Source organism: Chelmon rostratus, chromosome 3 (genome assembly GCF_017976325.1).
Source record: "Chelmon rostratus isolate fCheRos1 chromosome 3, fCheRos1.pri, whole genome shotgun sequence".
In the NCBI taxonomy this organism is placed as follows: domain Eukaryota; kingdom Metazoa; phylum Chordata; class Actinopteri; order Chaetodontiformes; family Chaetodontidae; genus Chelmon; species Chelmon rostratus.
In genome coordinates this window covers 19,314,087-19,332,829 of record NC_055660.1, presented here as the reverse complement: position 1 = coordinate 19,332,829, position 18,743 = coordinate 19,314,087, and the positions used below count along the sequence as shown (strand labels likewise).

The 18,743-nt window shown below is 41.1% G+C and overlaps 1 protein-coding gene across 1 annotated transcript in view; it reads left to right on the top strand.

The window, feature by feature from the left end:
* LOC121604556 (alpha-1,6-mannosylglycoprotein 6-beta-N-acetylglucosaminyltransferase B-like) overlaps positions 1–18,743 on the top strand; it is a 111,284-nt gene that overhangs the window by 79,558 nt on the left and 12,983 nt on the right. Inside the window, exons 9-10 of the mRNA XM_041934106.1 lie at positions 10,926–11,057; positions 18,234–18,367. Coding sequence (XP_041790040.1) covers positions 10,926–11,057; positions 18,234–18,367 — 266 coding nt within the window. The remainder of the gene's footprint in view (positions 1–10,925; positions 11,058–18,233; positions 18,368–18,743) is intronic.

The following is an 18,743-nucleotide window of genomic DNA, read 5'->3' as shown; positions in this document are numbered from 1 at the left end:
AAAACTGTAAAAACAAACATGTGGTTAAAATGATACGCTTAGCTTTGAATGTCGAAACATTTTCATCACATTGATGTGCAAAGAAGAGATCATACAGGCAGTGCCATTTTTTTTCTTTTGATGATAGAGGTTGAAAAGAAGACACAACGCAGTTAATTTCATACCAAGCTCAAGGTACCAGAATACACTGAATGCTTTTTTAACAGCTTCTTCTCAGGATACAGCATAAGAGCAGTCAATATGAACGCCACAACAAAATCTTGATTTGATCTGGGTTTATGCCAAAGATTAGACAAACATGTCTACTTTGTCATGTTGGGGAGGCTTTTTTTATGGTAGGACACACACACACACACACTGCGCAGTACTTGTCACAGTCTCAGCTCCTTCCATCCTGTTCTGCTGACCCCGTTCTGCCCTCTGTCAGCCGGGACAGAGGGGCTGACACTAGCTGACAGCACTGATTGGAATGCCCTTCAACTTTTGTGTCATACAAACACACACACACACACACCCATGCAAATTACTGAATACAGTGCAAATGCATGCATGCAGGGAATCTCTTCACCTCATTGTGACCAACTGTTTGGTTGGTGACACACACACCTACACACACACACACACGCACACGCAGGACTGGACAGAGAGGCATAACAGACCGATGCATGAACTCATACCATGAGAATAGACCGAGAAGCAGGACGGAGTAAGAATAAATATCTTCTGTACCGCTTGTCCAAGACACACGCACACACACACACACACACACACTACACACACAGCATATAAAGTAATAGACTTATGAGTTAAATGTCAGATATTAGCTCTCCACAAGCATTGTGTGTTATTGCTCATTTTTTAATTGCTCCTTAGGAGATCAATGCAGTCATTTGGTATTGAACGGCATAGCTATGTGCACCATGCTCAGGAAAACAACAAACTAGGAACACACACAAACATACACACAGACAATGCAAACACATACATAAGATAAGATCAAGATAAGATAAAATAAGATCAACTTTATTAATCCCCAGCTGGGGAAATTTGGTGTTACAGGCAGCGTCAATAAAAAATAGCAAATAGAAAATAAAAGAAATACAAAACACAAAATAAGACAGTACAAAATAAGAAGAAGACTATACATTTAAACATTTTATACAGTAGTTTAAAATATATTGGCAAAGGAAAGTACCTGAGAAATATTAAAAAAGAATTGCACAGGGACTGAAACAAAAATTGCACATGAGATTATGAATAAATTAAGTACAGTATTTGCTCTATTGCACAGTAGACAAATATATATATGTGTGTGTGTGTGTCACCGTGGAAATAAAAATATATGTGCACAGTGTAGTATTTAATGAAAAAGGAATGTAATATTGCACAGCTTATAGCATGTATGAGGTAGAAGGATGTTTTACAATAGTGTAAAGAAAAAACAGTATATATGTGATCACAGTGCTACATTATACAATGCCTGCGTTGAATATCCTGATGGCTGTTGGAATGAAGGTCCTGCGGTAGTGTTCCTTCTTACAGTGTGGATGCAGCAGTCTGTTGCTGAAAGAGCTGCTGACGGCCCCCACACTGTCATACAGGGAGTGAGCAGGGTTGTCAATGATAGATGTCAGATTTGCTAACATCCTCCTCTCCGCTACGTTCTCAGTGGTGTCCAGAGGGCAGTCCAGGACAGAGCCAGCTCTCCTGACCGGTCTGTTCAGTCTCTTTCTGTCTCAGAGCTTCCACAGCACCAGCAGGCCACTGCGTATAAGACTGCAGATGCAACCACAGAGTCATAAAAAGTTTTTAACAGTGTCCTGCATACATGGACATCTGTATTGGTGGTCCAGTCCAGTTTATAGTTGAGGTGCACGCCCAGGTATTTGTACTTCCCCATGATCTCAATGTCCAAACCCTGGATGCTCACTGGTGTGATCTGTGACCCCTTCCTGCGGAAGTCTATCACCAACTCCTTCGTCTTGTGTTGGCGTTGATGTGCAAGTGGTTTAGTCCACAGCAGTCGACGAAGTTGGTGATGACTTCGTTGTATTCCAAACTGTTCCCCTGTGATACACATCCAACGATGGCTGTATCATCGGAGGACTTCTGGATGTGGCAGCTGTCAGTGTTGTGTCTAAAGTCAGATGTGTAGATGGTGAAGAGGAAAGGAGAGAGCACAGTACCCTGCGGAATCCCGGTGCTGCAGACTACCACATCTGACACACAGTCACGAAGCCTCACATACTGCGGTCTGTTGGTGAGGGAGTCGATGGTCGATGCAGCCAGGTGACAGTCTACTCCGGCTCCTTCCAGCTTCCCCCTCAGCAGTGATGGCTGGATTGTGGAAAGAGATCTGTGCAGCAGGTAGATGATTGCGTCCTCTACACCAATGCTCGGTCGCATTATTCTGTGAAAGATAATGCAACATCAATAATAACATTTAGATATCATCCGGCTTTAATGAGCATGTTATATTTGGAGGTCTGAGGAATTGGTTCAGCAAAGTCTGAGCATCTCAGCTGTAAATGAGCAGCTCCCATCAGTGTTATCTCTTCTTACAAGAACCAAAACGCCTCCGTTTGATTACTGACTGCTGTGGAATAGTACATTTTGCCTCGTCCTACTTATGTCCTTGTGTTTGCCAGTTTTCGGCCCATCAACCGTGAACCTGTTGACTCTGTTTTTATGAGCAGTGGGCCATGCCATGTTACTTTCACATTCTGCTGCACTGTCAACAAATGCATTAGCAACACTGCTGGTTCATCATATGAACGGTGGCTTATTTAAACAGGCTATATAGATTCTGAACACTCTTCACAGTAAATAGGTATTAGTGAGGAAACATTAATTGATGCGCTGTTCTCCTGTCTTCCCTTACTTGTGTGTTCTCTACTTTATGCCATTGCTTTGCCAACGTGTGTGTGCATATGTGTGTGTTCATTCTGAGGGATCGTTGACTGCATGCCAGCCAGGAGACAGGAGAACCTTGGGTAATTGGACTCCTGTGTGGCCCTGCATGGCACTGGAATTGTGTCTGGGATGTCTGCCATCCTAAGTGTGTGTGTGTGTGTGTGTGTGCGCGTGCGTGCGTGCGTGCGTGCGTGCGTGCGTGTGTGTGAGAGTGTGTTGAATCTCTGAACAGGGTCTTTCCTGCATGTCAGCGTGCATTTACAGTAATGTGTTGATATGTATAACACTGACGTAGTCTATGGCTCTGTTCTACATGTTTGAACCACATCCCACCTGAATTTGAGTTATATGTTCTGATTTTACATTTGAAACTGTGGTTTCAAATGAAACCTTTAACATCCCTTTAAAATTGTGCCTGTGTGTGGGTACAAAGTAAATGGAAGCAGTCAGTCTGAAAGTTTATTGAGGACTACATATAAAACCACAGCTTTGAAAATGTTTTTTTTTTCCCAGTCCATTAGTAATTACAAATTCTGTTTTACAAATCTGAGACATAAATCAGCACCACATACAGTTTCACTTACATACAAATGCAGATTCAGAACATTCAGTATAATTGAACTTCATTGATCTACATTGATCACAACTTTCATCACCTACCTTATCTTAACCATAAAACATGTTGTATTTGTTTGTTTGTAACACAGGGACAGTGTGTCCTGTTAGTAGTACATCCAACTTTAGCTGAATGCCATTGAATTGTCCTATACAATGTGGCGACATGGTGTTAATACAGTTCCAACCTCCATCAAAGGGTGAATTTAATGGACAGCTGGTTCAGTTGACTTTGTAAAAGTATATACTATTCAGAGGTCGGCTATTCAAGGTAGTTTCATCAGCAAAATTATCCTTCACTGCCCTTTAACAGAAGAGAGAGAAAATGACACTATTTAAAGAATAAACAACTTATTTTTTATGGCTGAGTTGCTGCCAAAAAAGAGGAACCAGAAGAAAACAGTGAGAGAGACGGGCTGCTGATGAAAAATGAAGCTCCGAGAAGCTGCTGGTATTCTCAGCTCAGCTGTCCGTATATTACAGTCTGGTTTTCTTTCTTCATTTTTCTTATTTTCTGTTTGCCTTTTTGTCTTCCTGTCGTTCTTTTGAATCCCAATTAGCATTACTGCAAAAGCCTTTCTCATTGTTCTCATTGCCCCTCGTCTCTCTGTTACATCAGACAGACATACTGGCAGACTGATAGACATCTGCAGGCAAACAAAAGGTCTGACTGAGCTCCAGCGCTGCACATGAAATGAAAATGGATTGAACATATTGTGTTAGTGCGTCCTCGATAACCAGAGATGGAATGATGGTATAGCGATCGTCATGTTTGATTATCATGCTTTTGATGGAACACTGTGTGTGCGTGTGTGCGTGCGTGTGTGCGTGTGTGTGTGTTTGTGTGTGTGTGTTTTTGCTCATGTGCGTGAGTGTGTGTGAGTCTGTCTGTCTGTGTCTGTGTGTGTCAAAGTGTGTGTGTGCACGTGCACGCCCTTTTTTTTTGACACACACGCATGGATGAGGTTGTATATATGAATTTAAATGAGCAGCCTGTTAACAGATTATTTTTCAGTCCTGACAGTATGTGTAACATTGTCAATATGGCCAAATGTCAATGTATCAACATTTAAGAGTATTTAATTAAGAATACGATGTGGATGTTCATCACGGCTGAGCAGCTATGGACTTTCGGGATGTGGCTGTGAACTAAAGCAGTTGTTTGAGCTTATTCTGTTGGAATGACATTATCATCCTTTGTGTGCTCATCTGTTTTATTCCTTTTGAGTCAATATCTCTGTTATGCAAAATGCAAAATTTGTAAAACAGATTTAAATACTGCAGTAGCAGAATACAGTACAGTGAGCAAAATTCTCTTAAATCAGGAGCACTCATACTTGGAACAGATTCACTTTTCTGAAATAAAAGCACATTGTTCATTGAAAAACAAAGCATGTCCACAGTTTGATTACTCTCATTTTAAAAGTACTGACAATGGAAACTGCAGGCTGTTCTGAGCCTTTTGAAAGTGTCATACTTCCAAACCTTCCACTCCCAAGTCAGGGAGGTTTTCACAGGAGGAGAGAAAATAAGGGAATGTGCAAATGTGACTGAAAGTGTTCTATTATGGGAGAAAAAACACGAGGACATCCAGCATGGGAGGACAATAGGTGTCAGAATGAAAATCTGTGAACTTGACTGGGAGGGTTGGCACGTACACAGTATGTTCAACAAATATCACCCAGACACTCTTAGGCCTCCTTCAAGATGTTCACACTTCATTTTAGCCCTCCTTGTCCTCATTTAAACCTCTTCTTCCTCTACTATTCTGTTCACATCCACACCGCAGACAGCTCATCTTTGACCTGCTTTCACTTTGACCCGTAGACGTTTTAATAATAAGGATTGCGCTAAGACATACATGCATGCAGACAAAAATTACCTGACTCATTGTTTATCTTCACCTAATCTATTACATAAAACAGGGCTATGAAGAGAGAGTAGCAATCCAAGTGCAACGATTCCAAAAGAGTTGTCACACTGAGTAAAATATAAACAGAAACAGAATGTGATGATTCGCAAAACATTGAAACCCCATATTTCACTGAAAATAGCACAAAGACAGCACATCACATGTGGAAACTGAGAAAGTTCATTGTTTCATTTAGAATTGAATGCGAGCAACACGTTTCAAAAAAGTTCTTCGTGTTTAGCGCTCCTTTGCATCACCTCTTCTTTTAACATCACTCTGTAAGCGTTTGGGGACTGAGGAGACCAGCTGCTGTCCTTGAAAGTGGAATGTTTTCTTGCTTTGTGTATGATTTCAGCTGCTCAACAGTTCAGGGTCTCCTTTGTCGTATTTTATGTTTCATAATGGGCCAAACATTTTCAATGCCTGACAGGTCGGGATAGCAGGCAGGTCAGTTTGGCACCCGGACTCTTTTACTGCTGTTGGAATACGTGCAGAATGTGGTTTGTCGTTGTCTTGCTGAAATAAGCAAGGCCTTCCCTGGAAGAAGATATCATCTACTTGGCAGCATGTGTTGCTCCTGAACCTGAATATATGGTTCAGCATTAATGGAGCCTTCACAAATGTGCCAGTTACCCATGTGCCACATGCACTAATGCACCCCCATACCATCACGGATGGTCCCTCTCCTTTTTTAGCCTGGAGGACGCGGCATCCATGATTTCCAAAAAGAATTTCAAATGTTGACTTGTCAGACACCAGGACAGTTTGTTCACTTCGTCGCAGTCTGTCTTTAATGAGCTCGGACCACAGACGGTCACAGTCATGTCCACTACAGAATCATGTCTGTTTTCAATGCGGTGCCGTCTGAGGGCCTGAAGATTACGGCCATCCAATATTGGTTTTCAGCCTCTTCCCCTGCGTACAGACATTTCTTCAGATTCTCTTAATCTTTTAATGACATAATGTACTGTAGAAAATGAAATCCACAAATTCTTTGCAATTCTATGTTTAGGAACATTATTCTTGAATTGTTGCACAGGAAGATGAACCCCTCCCCATCTGTACTTCAGAAAGTCTCAGCCTCTCTGGGAGGCTCTTTTTATACCCAGTCATGTGACTAACCTGTTGCCAGGTAACTTCATTAATTGTGAGATGTTCCACCAGCTGTTTTCTTTTCAGCATTTCACAACCTTCCCAGTCTTTTGTTGCCACTGTCACATTTTTGAAACATGTTGCTGACATCAAATTCTTGATGAGGATAAAATAAAATAAAAAAAACCAATTACAATTCTCATTTGTTGTGCTATTTTCAATTAAATATGGGGTTTCAATGTTTTGCAAAGCATCACATTCTGTTTCTATGTATGTTTTACGTGTCCGAACTTCTTTGGAAATAAAGTTGGAATTTCTCATATTCTTGAGTTAAAGAGTGTCAGACCTAAGGCACATTTTTGTATAAAACTTCTGCCACAAGTAATGCTGTAGGAAGCTTGCTTTTGACTGTCATTTCTGAAATGAGATTGGCTCTCACTGAGTGGCTCTTTGAATAGGCCTCTTTATCTATGAGAGTTCTCCATTATCTACGTATGAAGATGGAGGGAGACATTGTATTGCTAATGGAAGCAAGACTAATGAGGGGCACCACACTCCAGGCCGAGTGCACACTTGAAATCCCGTCATGCTTTGCCACTCTGTGTTACAGGGCTTCAAACCACAGATGGTGACCAGCTTCTAAATTGCTTGGATACAGGCAGCATTACAGTTGTGCTAAGGGTTGCAAGAGATACGGACTTGTCAACCTAAATGTCAATAGATTTAAAGGACAGGTTCAGAATTTGAAAAACTGTGGATTTTGTCTCCAGTCTCTTGCATTGTAATGACTTTAGGACAAGAGGATCAATCACAGAGGCCAAAGACACTTTCGGTGTGAATATGGAGTATTATGTATATTTGTATTTCTTAATGCGTCATTAATATTTTTTGAAGACAAACACGAAAAATATGAAACTATCCTCTAAAACAGGGGTCACCAACCTTTTTGAAACTAAGAGCTACTTCAAGGGCACTGAGTAATGCAAAGGGCTACCGCTTTGATAATACACTTCTGAAATAACAAAGTCACACAGTGTACCTTTAATTTTATATTATTAGTGTCTCTCCACGTTGTGCCATCGCCACAGTCGCACCGCAAATGAGACACACACAGTTTTCTTTCACGTTAGTAAAAAAGAACTCTTCCTCCCATTCACTGTGAAAATGATAAGTTTTCTTCCTTTTTTCTGCCATGTTTTTGTGGGTAGAAAACGCGTTCGTCTCCTCATCTTTGCAGCGCTCACGAGCTCATCTCAGCAAAGCTGGTTTGTCATGCGCACTAGACTGACCTCCGACCCAGACTACGTCAGAGTTCGTATATTAAACTTTTTTTATGATATATGTTTTTTTTAACGTTTTTATGTATTCGTTTTTAAATTTACATCACTGTAAATGTAATTGAAAAAGAATAGCAACACAATTAAATAAAATTTTAGACAGAGCTAATTCGTGATTAGTGCTATTTTTAGAACTGGCTTACAGGCGACTGATGTGGATGCTGCGGGCGACCTGGTGCACACGGGCACCGGGTTGGTGACCCCTGCTCTAAAAAGTGTCGTTACACTGAACATGGTATTAATTTTTTCACATGACTTTGATTTAGCTATAGTCTGTTGACAAAAGTACATTGTTTTAGTTAGATATTGTCATTTGTACTTGACAAAATGTAACGACAGTTTAGTTTAGTTTCAGTCATGCATTTTTAGAATTTTTGTCAAGTTGTACTCTTTACTTGACTTCATTTTACTTGTACTTACAATACAGTAGTACACTAGACAGTTGTGTTGAATAAGTGTTGTGCATTAAAATGTTTTATTTTGTTTTGTTTTATATATATATACACAGAGAAACGTGCCTGGATAACTAATATATTCATCAGCCCACTACTGGATAGTACTTGATCCTGAAAGTTGATTATTGACCATGGCAATAATTTCAATTTAACAAAATAACTCAGGATTTACTTACCAACTTTCAGCCACATCTCACTTACTTTTTCTGACTTTGAGTTACACTCGTCATGCATATTAGTACACCAGAAAACGCCCCCTTACCTATACTTGTGCAGTTGTTGGTTTACAGTAGTACCGCATTTTTCATTTGTCACTTCAAACTCTGTTATCCGTTTGTTTTCACCGCTGTCTGCTGGTGGTTAGCAGCTGCCAGCAGAGCTCCTGTAAGTGCTGCCCTGCAAACACTATCAAATGACCCTTTGGATAGGCAGCGCAGCCAAAAAGACTCCAGTGTGAAACTAGCATAGCGAGATGAAATTCACTGGGGGTATGAATTGCATTTCAGTCTCCATTAGCCTTTGGCCTCATCTGTCACAGAAATAAGAGCTAAGTAAGAGCTAGCAGACCACTCACAGGTCAGGTATCCAATAGCAGGTCTGTCAGCGTGGCAACAGAGAGGCTCTCAGTCGATCAATGAGTTGAAACTGAGTCAAACAAGGACGTGGAACTGGACACAGTACACCACATAATTAGAAATAATATACTTTCTCTCCTTTGGTTTTTGCTGGTGTGTGTTCAGGCCTTGAAGGTCTTCTTGTAATCAAAGACTTTCGGGAAGTGGTAGGAGTGCATGTTTCAATCGACAGACAGGCACACATTTGGGTCTCACAGCACAGCAAGTGTAGATCATACACAAGCACCTGACGCATGCACACACACACACACCAGTTTACCTCTTTCTATTTTCTCTCTCCCTCCGTCCATTGACCATCTGCTGCTGTTGTTGTTGCTGCTGTAAGTTACAACAGCCAGGTCATTACACATTCAGCTCTTTTCATCCTGTTTGTTTGAATTATTTTTTGCCAAAGGCTTCCCTGGTGCCCCTTGGCTTGACTTTGATTGAATTCAGTATTACCCATATGATGTTATCTGATCAACAAACACTCTTTTAATTCACCTTTCAGGCAAAACACAATTTTAGTTTTAATTGGTTTTTCTATTTTCTTTTCACTCCAGGGACTTCGATTTTTAACTTTGATACGAGAAAGTCTCTCCCAGAGGAAGGAGAGATGTAAACAGTGGTGGGCGATTTATTATTACACATCTACTTTATCACCCAGATTCTTTGAATGACATGCTGGCAAGGCAAGGAGTTCCCTCAACTGTGACTGCTACACTTTTTGTTCAAATCCCTCTTCATGCGGTCCTCCAACTCTGGCTTCACACTGCCATCTACATATACAGTCTATTTCTCTCACTTGTGTTGCTGAGTAGCTCAGCAGGCAGGTTGAATGTAACAGCTCCAGGGTTAGGGGCTTTGATTTCTTCAAGGTGCATGCATTTAAAAGATAAATCCTTCTGGTGTTTTAAAGTGGCACGATTCTTACAAAAAAAACAAAAAAATCTCACTGCTGTGGCGTCTGCACCTTTCAGAGATCACATGCCAATCAAACAGGATTTGCTGATGAAGTTTAGGCACTCTTGGTCTATTCACTGCTCATGCTAACCTCTTGCAACCACTTCATAACAAGGCTAAGAGTCTGCAGCTACACTGGCAGCTCTGTTAGGCTTCGGCACAGCAGCACCTGGAGCAAAAAGCTAACGTCTGCATGCACACTGCCAATGAGACATGCTGATGTTTAGGAAGTACAGTATCATGTTTCTAATGACATCATACTGTGTGCTGCACAAAAATCATTGGTAAACAAGCTGACTTTACATAATAAAACTACTGTATTGTTACAGTGCTGTATTTAGAATGCTTTACACTACAGCAAAACAGTAAGCAGCAGTACACATTTTTCAAAGCAGTGTGGGTAATAATTGCAAGAGCAACAGAAAAAGAGGCAGAAAAAACAGGCTCATTATGAGATTATTATAGTCATTGAAAATGCAGCGCAATGAGAACACATTTCTGACCTGCACATTGCCTAGATTGTACTTGTTACAATAGCATTTGTCCGCAAACCATCAGACTCAAGAGAAAATGGCCAACACATGTATCTGATTGTGGCACAGCAGCAATAATTAGTGAAAATGTGGACTGTAGACTTCCATTCTGGCTAATTATCCGCTGTATGTGGCTGAACTGAACTCAGCTCTCTATTATTCTGGTTGTTCCGGTTGACAGATGACCCAAGATGAGGCAGAAAAGCTTTTCAAACCTTTCATTTAATAAAAGATAAATATGACACCTTTTATTCACATGCCGATGAATGCATTTGACTCCCAGCACACACTTCTGTACTGTGCGTACACTTTCCTTTTACCGTTCCTTTTTGTAGCAAAACCAGAGTGTTTTTGTCCAAGTTAATAATACATGCTTGGATGCTCTTGTGGCTCGGCAGAGCTGAAGTTCAGATTCACTCCAGAAAATACTGTCTGTCACGTTCCTCTGCTTGTCTTAACTCTGTGTTTGTATTTGTGTGTTTGTGCTGCAGGTTCCTCGGTGTGCCCCCAGGCAGAGGCAGTTGCCCACTGACCGGCCCGCTGCCCTTTGACCTCATCTACACTGACTACCACGGCCTGCAGCAGATGAAGCAACACATGGGCCTTTCTCTCAAGAAACACAAGTTAGTGGATGTACTTTTGCTTGTAGCTCCATTTGCCCACTGTGTCTCTGTGTGTGTGCTGCTTTACCTGCGTATATTCTTATGTGTGTTTGTGTGTGTGTGCATGTATGTGTGTGTGTGTGTGTGTGTGTGTGTGTGTGTGTGGGCGTGCGCGCGCATGTGTCAGCAATTTTCCAAGCAGTCAAGTCAGTTTATTGGCTGTGTTTATGGATTAATTATTGCCGGTAATAAGGTGTACATGTCTCTGTCCAGATGTCTGACTGTAACTTATTCAGCTTGTTAAATTCACACACCCTGTCAGACACTTTTGCGCGCGCACACACACACACACACACATATATACATACACTATCTCCCTTCATCTATTTATCTCCAACCAGTTAGAGAACTTAAAATGCACAATATGACAACCACATGATCTTACATGTTCGGATATAATGGAACAACTTCACAACACGCTACACACACACACAAACTGCCCGTGCGCCACCTGTCATACACCATTACCCTGCACAGCAAGAACAAGATAAATAGCACATGTGGTACCATATTGGAGGTTTATGAGATATTGACAACTCACCATGCTTGCACAGCGGCACACATGTACCAATCAACCCCCCACACATGTACATGAACACACCCGTAAGCACCGGTTCATGTGTTGCACCAATTTCCAATCAAACCCTGTTTCCACAGCTTATTATTGCACTCAGAGGCCCACTGTCAACAGGAGGGTGGTGATTAAACACAGAAAGAAAAAGAGACAAAAAACAGAGGACATCTGCGTCATGAGAAAGAAGGAACGTTAGTGAGACATTAAAAAGAAAACAGGCTGAAAGGTTTTTTTGTGCTGTTACAAAAGTGTGTTTAATGGCTTTTGGCATCGCTACAAATATATGGAATAACTTGGAAAGTAGGCCATGACAGCCATGAGACCGAGGCAACAAAACAGTAAAGAGATACACAAAACAAGAATTTAAAGGGCCACAGTGCATTTGGAAAGAAAAATAAGCTGCACAACCCTGCAGAGCACAGCAACACAAGCCCATATTATCTTCAGAGGTCCTGCCTGTTGTAGCCTCAGAAAAACATAAAATTGAAAGTCTAGTTTGAGCCTTGTCCTCTGCAGCCCCTTAAAAACAGCTTGCAGCCACCCCCCTCTGTCCCACTCTCATATTTCCTGGTCCGATAAATTGGCGTCTTTGCGTGCCCCCCCGCCCGCCGAATGTGTGGCCATTTTGCTTTCCTTGATGTTGTTCCCAGTACAAAGAAGAAACTATGAAACATGACAGAGGAGAGGGCATATGTGAGTGCGAGGCCATGTGAAAGTGAAACAAAGACAGGAAAGAGGGAGAGATAAAACAGTGAAGGCGTGTGGAGAGATGGCAACAAAGGAGAAACAAGAGAGCAGAGAAAGAGAGATACCACAAAAGTGTGGAACGTGTCTGGAGTCAACTTGACACCACATAAAAAGGGCCGCTCCATGTATTTTTAAAATCCAATTATGAGAGAGTGAGAGAAATGCATTACGGGTGGGCTGAGGAGCTATTTTCCCAGCACAAAACCTGTTTTGCTGTCTCCCCCCTTCTCACAATTTGTCTCCCTCTCACACACACGCACAAAATCCCACAATTCCACCCAGACAGGATGCCACTCGGCTAGCAGTCTGCACCTAATTGCATGCTGAGGTCAGCGGTTCTCCGCTCCATCATTACCGCTCCGAGACGCGATTTCTGCTTTCCCTAACAGAATGTGACTTTTAGTGCTAGTAAGAGATGGTCTTTTGTTCACCCGCAAAAGCTCACGGTGAAGGAATTATCTGAATGTCTCAGCAATGCAGACGCCACCTGGAACATCAGTCCTCACTTCCACGAGAGGATGCATCAAAGTGATTTCAAATATATAAAGACGAATGCCCAGGACGGTCAAATCTTTGTGGAATTGCATGTTTGTTAACATACTACAAGCTTTAAAAATTCACTCAAATTTACAGTCAGGTGTATGATAAGTAAGGCACACAAATCATTTGTATTGATCTGTACAGCTGCATTTCTGTTTCTATTTCCCTTTATTCAGTATTTCCCTATCAGGCAGCCTCTTCATCCATTTATCTTAACCCAGCTATTGCACTCTACCCCAGAGGTTTTGGGCAGGTCAATGACATACCCATGCACCTGTCCTCTCCCCCATCCCCCCAATCCCCCCACCCCCCTCCCTCTCTCTCTAGCCTAGTCAGGGGTTAGACCAGTCGAGCTGAACCCTGTGCACGGAAAGACATCATTAATCAACTGCTCTGAGCTTTGAGGCCCTTCAGCTCCCTTTAATTACTTTTGTTTTATGTTCCTACCGACATCCACATTCATTTATTATGCCTGGACAACACAGTGCTGTCCTGTCGGGTGTGTTGCTGTTTGTGTGTGTGTGTGTGTGTGTGTGTGTGTGTGTGTGTGTGTGTGTGTGTGTGTGTGTGTGTGTGTGTGTGTGTGTGTGTGTGTGTGTGTGTGTACAAGGTTGTGTCAGTGCATGTGCGCCCACTCATCAGATAACAGGACTGGCATATTGATTTCCTCAGCATGCTGAATTTACTGCTCTGATAGAGGCGGTTTGGGTACGATATCCAGGGGAAGGCCTGCAAAAAAACAAATAAAAAAACACCTCCTTACTAAGATGCAAGACAAGCTAAGAGTGGCTTCACTTCCCTGGAGCCCGCTGACTCTTGGGGAAACATCACTAACAATTTAGGTTAATAAAAGAGCAAGTTTCATAGAGATATCAGTAGCTACTTGTCTGTTTTGATTATTGTAAAGTTGTCATCTCGCTCACACTCACTTTAACTCTTCAAGAATATGTCTCCGTGGTCAGATAATGACCTCCACAACACAGTTGTTAATGTCTTTTGCCGCCCCATGTAACAATAAATGACTGTTGCTTCATTTTCAAGGGGAACTATTTAAAAAAAATCCACGTTTCGCGATGTATCAAAGAATGATCTGGCTTTTGAAGGACTTTTGTGTTAAAAATTGTGCTGTCTGGGGCACAGCCTTTACGCCCCTTAAACCACTTCAGCAGCTCCTCTGATATCACTAATATCTATAATCCACGGCATGTTCATGGACTTCTTTCCAGCTTTGTATCCTCATATCGTTCACAGTTTTCCCCAACTATGGTGACCCTGGTTTCAACTGAAATGAAGACATTTAAGAAAAAAAAAAACACCATGGTTGGAGTTCCACAGAACAACAAGCATACACTCAAGTGGTTCTACTTTGCTAAGTCTAGGGCAGGCTAATGGGTGTGGCATAGTGAGTAAGCACAGCATCTGCTAAAGTAATGGAGGATAAGTGATAGATGGAACAAGTAGTATTGTACCCATCACTGCAATTTGGAGTCACTAAGGCACTAATCTCCTGAACACTAAAACTGCTACATGTCCTGAGGTGCAACTACTGTGTTAAAGCTAATACATATGTCACCAGTGTCAATGATGAAGTACTCTATCACAACTGTTATCAGTTTCTTTTGTTGACCTTCAACTAAAACAAAGTCCCAGTGTCTTGATACTGATGCAGCGTTCTTTAAGTCAACTGTAAATAATTTGGTAAATTATTCTTTATGTCGGCAGTGTATGTGTTTTGCCAAACGGCCAACACGTCTGTATACCTCAGTGTTTGAGGAGCTGTGATTGAATATAACCAACATTGTGTGCATCTGTTTTTACATGTAAAAAAGATTCTGCTTGGGTTCAGCGTGTTTTTGATAGATGGCTGTGTTTATTTTTTAGCTGTTCATAAGGTCACGTAAAGCATAATAGTAAAAACACCTTAAAAATAAAGCTGTGTGCAGCAGTTCTGAGCCTAACCCAGGGCAATCACCAGAAGGAAGCAGCTCCGTTGCTCAAAATTAAAGCTGCGAGCATCAACAAGGCTTCACAAAGGTGAGCAAAGTCACTTTAGCCAGTTTAATTCTGTTTGAGCAAGGAACGAGACCATTCGCACATGTGTTTCCTCATCACAAAGCCTGCAGCATGTCAATTATCATGCATTCAAAGTTCCACCGTCCTATTCCTAAACATTTTCCCACTGAGCCTCACCACATTTGGTTTGCAGTGCCCATGTTTTTCGCTGATTTTGTAATAAACAAGTTCTATTCCTGTTATTGCTTTTAAAACATTTCAAAATGGAAGAAAATTAATTTTGAAGGACTTTTATGGTCTAAGAGGCTTTTTTGTGAACACACTAAGCTGGAAATCTGTATCCACTTTCAAGTCATTCAGATTCACACTGTGAGGGACGTGGACTTTTTAGAACAGAATATTTGGTCCTTCATTACAGCGCCACCATCTGGTTCTGGGCTCAAATTTCTTGGGAAGCACATGCACGTCCTTTCCAGTTATGAGGCCCAGTTTCGTGTTTCTACCTCATTTAAGCACAGCAATTTGAGCCATTGCAACAGAAAAAATAATAATAACAATGACATAATAAAATACAAACAAAATAAACACAATAAGGTTCTGCCCTTTGGGGCTTGAACCGTACCTGAAGTTAAAGTGTCATGGTCCAGTTCTTCTTACTCCCCATAGCTAAAGCTGAAACCGTGGATGACACACCACCCTGCTGTATTCCCCTCGCCCAGAAGACTGTTGAGCCTTACTGAGCAGCCGTTTAACCCAGATTAGCCCCATGCTCTGATCTGCCGATAGATATTCAGCTCAGCTACTCCTCTGCTTATCCCCTCCTCTTCCACTCCTTCTTTTTTCCCTCCCTTCGGGAACTCTTATCTGTGCGCAGAAACATTTTCACCGTTTCGGAGCTGGCGCTATGTGATAGCACAGGTTGAAGAGAGGGAGACAGGGCACAGACAAGTGAAACTAACATTTGTTATTAATAATTCATCATCATCTTTCTTTGACCCTTACAGATAGACATGCAACAGTTTCTGCAGAGTGTCATCCTTCGTGCCTCAAAACAAGGCTACACAGATAAATGCATGTTTTTTGACTCTTGCAGATAAGCCTGTTTTTATAAGCTTCTTTCCAAGATATATCACTGCAGTCAATGACAGAAATATCTCAAAAGTGTCAAACAAGACTGGGGTGTTGCTCAGAGGAATATTCTTGTTTAAAACTCCTGAAAATGTATAAACAATCACCAAAAGACCCTGTCTTTAATCAAACTGTGAACACTGAACGTTAGAGAATTTTATAATGACTTCTAGCCATTTTACCAAAGCAGTGTACCAATTCAACGTAACATGTACTGACTGCACTATTGTTGTACTGCACCTACCTCTAATTCCATGTTTATCAAACAAATTGGTTCTCAATTTAATTTACATATTTATTTATTTATTAAAACCACTTCATGGTTGTTATTGCAGTTTCTGAACAATAATTCCAGGAAATATTGGAGTTCACAGACTAAAATACAAGAAGAAACGCATAGTGAGGGAAACAGTGAAAGGATAAAACACAGAACGTCATTTATTCAATATATGAGAATGTTAGTATGGACAGTGGTGTGCCAGGAAAGCGTTAAGTGACTTTTTTTAATAAAGAATGTTATTCGACCATCTCACTCATTCACTTTCACACACACACACACACACACACACACACACACACACACACACACACACACACACACACACACACACTCACACACAGACATACAGTTATCTGCCAAGAAAGAGTCTCAGAGCTGAGGTAGTGGACTCTGCCACCTTTAGCACTTGTTAATCCCCCCGAGCTCACAGACTGGCCAAATTGAACGCATTCACTGCTACAGACAAAGTAAGCTGTGTGTGTGTGTGTGTGTGTGTGTGTGTGTGTGTGTGTGTGTGTGTGTGTGTGTGTGTGTGTGTGTGTGTGTGCTTGTACAGCTGTGTTAGAGAGCACATGCATGTGATGTATGTCTGTTTGATTGTGTTATGTGTGCTGATATCCAGCCTCAGTGCTTCAGTGTTGTGCTACTAAGCATTCACCTGGAAACCCTATCAGTGCCTTATCACAGCGCCAACCTCTAAACCTTAGTGATTTTTTTTTTTTTTTCTGTTATTCCTGTCAAACCTCCCACACTGCGCTTGGCAACTTGCAAGCAAAACTGTTGGTTGCTGTTCTTAGTTTTTGGCTTCTACTCCATATTTTTTTTTTTTTTTAACTTTTTTTCCACTCTGCACAACCCTGCAGTATTACTATTTGAGTTACTGTATTGCTACTATTTTGTGTGGCATGTGTCAATGATTTTCTGTCATTCCACCATTTGTCAAGGGAGAAAACAGAATTATTTATACCACACAAGGCCAGATTTACTAACGTGAAAGTGCACGGCAATGCATTCAGTTTGTGCTCACAATCTGTGTTAACCATGTGTGTAATTGTAAGCACCAGGGATAACACTCCATGTATACCCTGGAAGTGAGGCAGGGCTCAGATTTGTCTGAAATCATGATCAAGAAATTAAAATGTTGTGATTCAAGATTGCAGCCCAGAAAGACATAAAATTTCCTCAGGTGGACCACAGGAAATGTGTGTAATTCTCATAAAATTACAAGTTAGTGCAGGGGAAGTCATTAACAAACTGCACAGAAAATGAGAGAGAAGTAAAGTGAAGCACAACATACACAGAAGACTTAATTTTCTGTAGCTATGGTCTAAATATCCTTCATATAGTTAGTAAATACAGTATAAGTACTCAGGCTTAAGATTCACCATTTTTTCTGCACAGTGTTTGTTGATATTTTGCTTTATTTTAACCAAAGCCTATTATGGTTTTGTTAATCATCGTAATTAAAACACTTTGTGATGTACTTACAAGCAAATACAAGGACATTATAGTGCCTATTAGGGTTTTGTCAACAATTATGACTCCATATTGAAGCATTTGGAACTATTGTATGAACAGTTATAGTTACTTGATAATACAACGTAACAAAGCTGTAATTACATACATGTGAAAACATAGTTGGTGACAAATAATAATACAAATCAGCACTTACAGCTGCTTAAACCTATGTTATTCAGGTTATCGCTGACCTGTTATAAATGTTGTTTGTAAGTGAGTAAAGTGTTTATATATAGCTTATCCACAGGGATGTTAAAGCAGTGTGTTCCAGGTGTATTTTGTACATAGGAGGCAACAGGGATGTTGTGTTTCAAAGTGGCTGTTCTGTGTCTTACAGATGTCACATTCGTGTGATCGACACGTTTGGGACGGAGCCAGCTTACAATCATGAGGAGTACGCAACGTTGCACGGCTACCGGACCAACTGGGGCTACTGGAACCTCAACGCCCGGCAGTACATGACCATGTTCCGTAAGAACCAAAACCACTTCCCCAGTCTTAAAACATCTGCATTTCATTTGTTTTTCATCTTTTATAACATACTATACACACTGTCAGCATATTGATGCATGTATTACGGAGCTGATAATATTGATTTACACATCACGTTTTAAATAGGACTTTTTAAGCATTCATACCCTCATACCCGTCATATCCTGCAGCATCTTTTGTATTTTACTTCAAAACATGAAAGTTAAAACTCATAACTGTCACACACACACACACACACACACACACAGATCTGTCATCAGTTTTGACAGTCATTCTAAAAATGATAAAAATGAATCCAATTCAGTGTTTTCACTTTCTTTGACAGGTGTGGCTGCTTGTTCACATTCATTTAGAA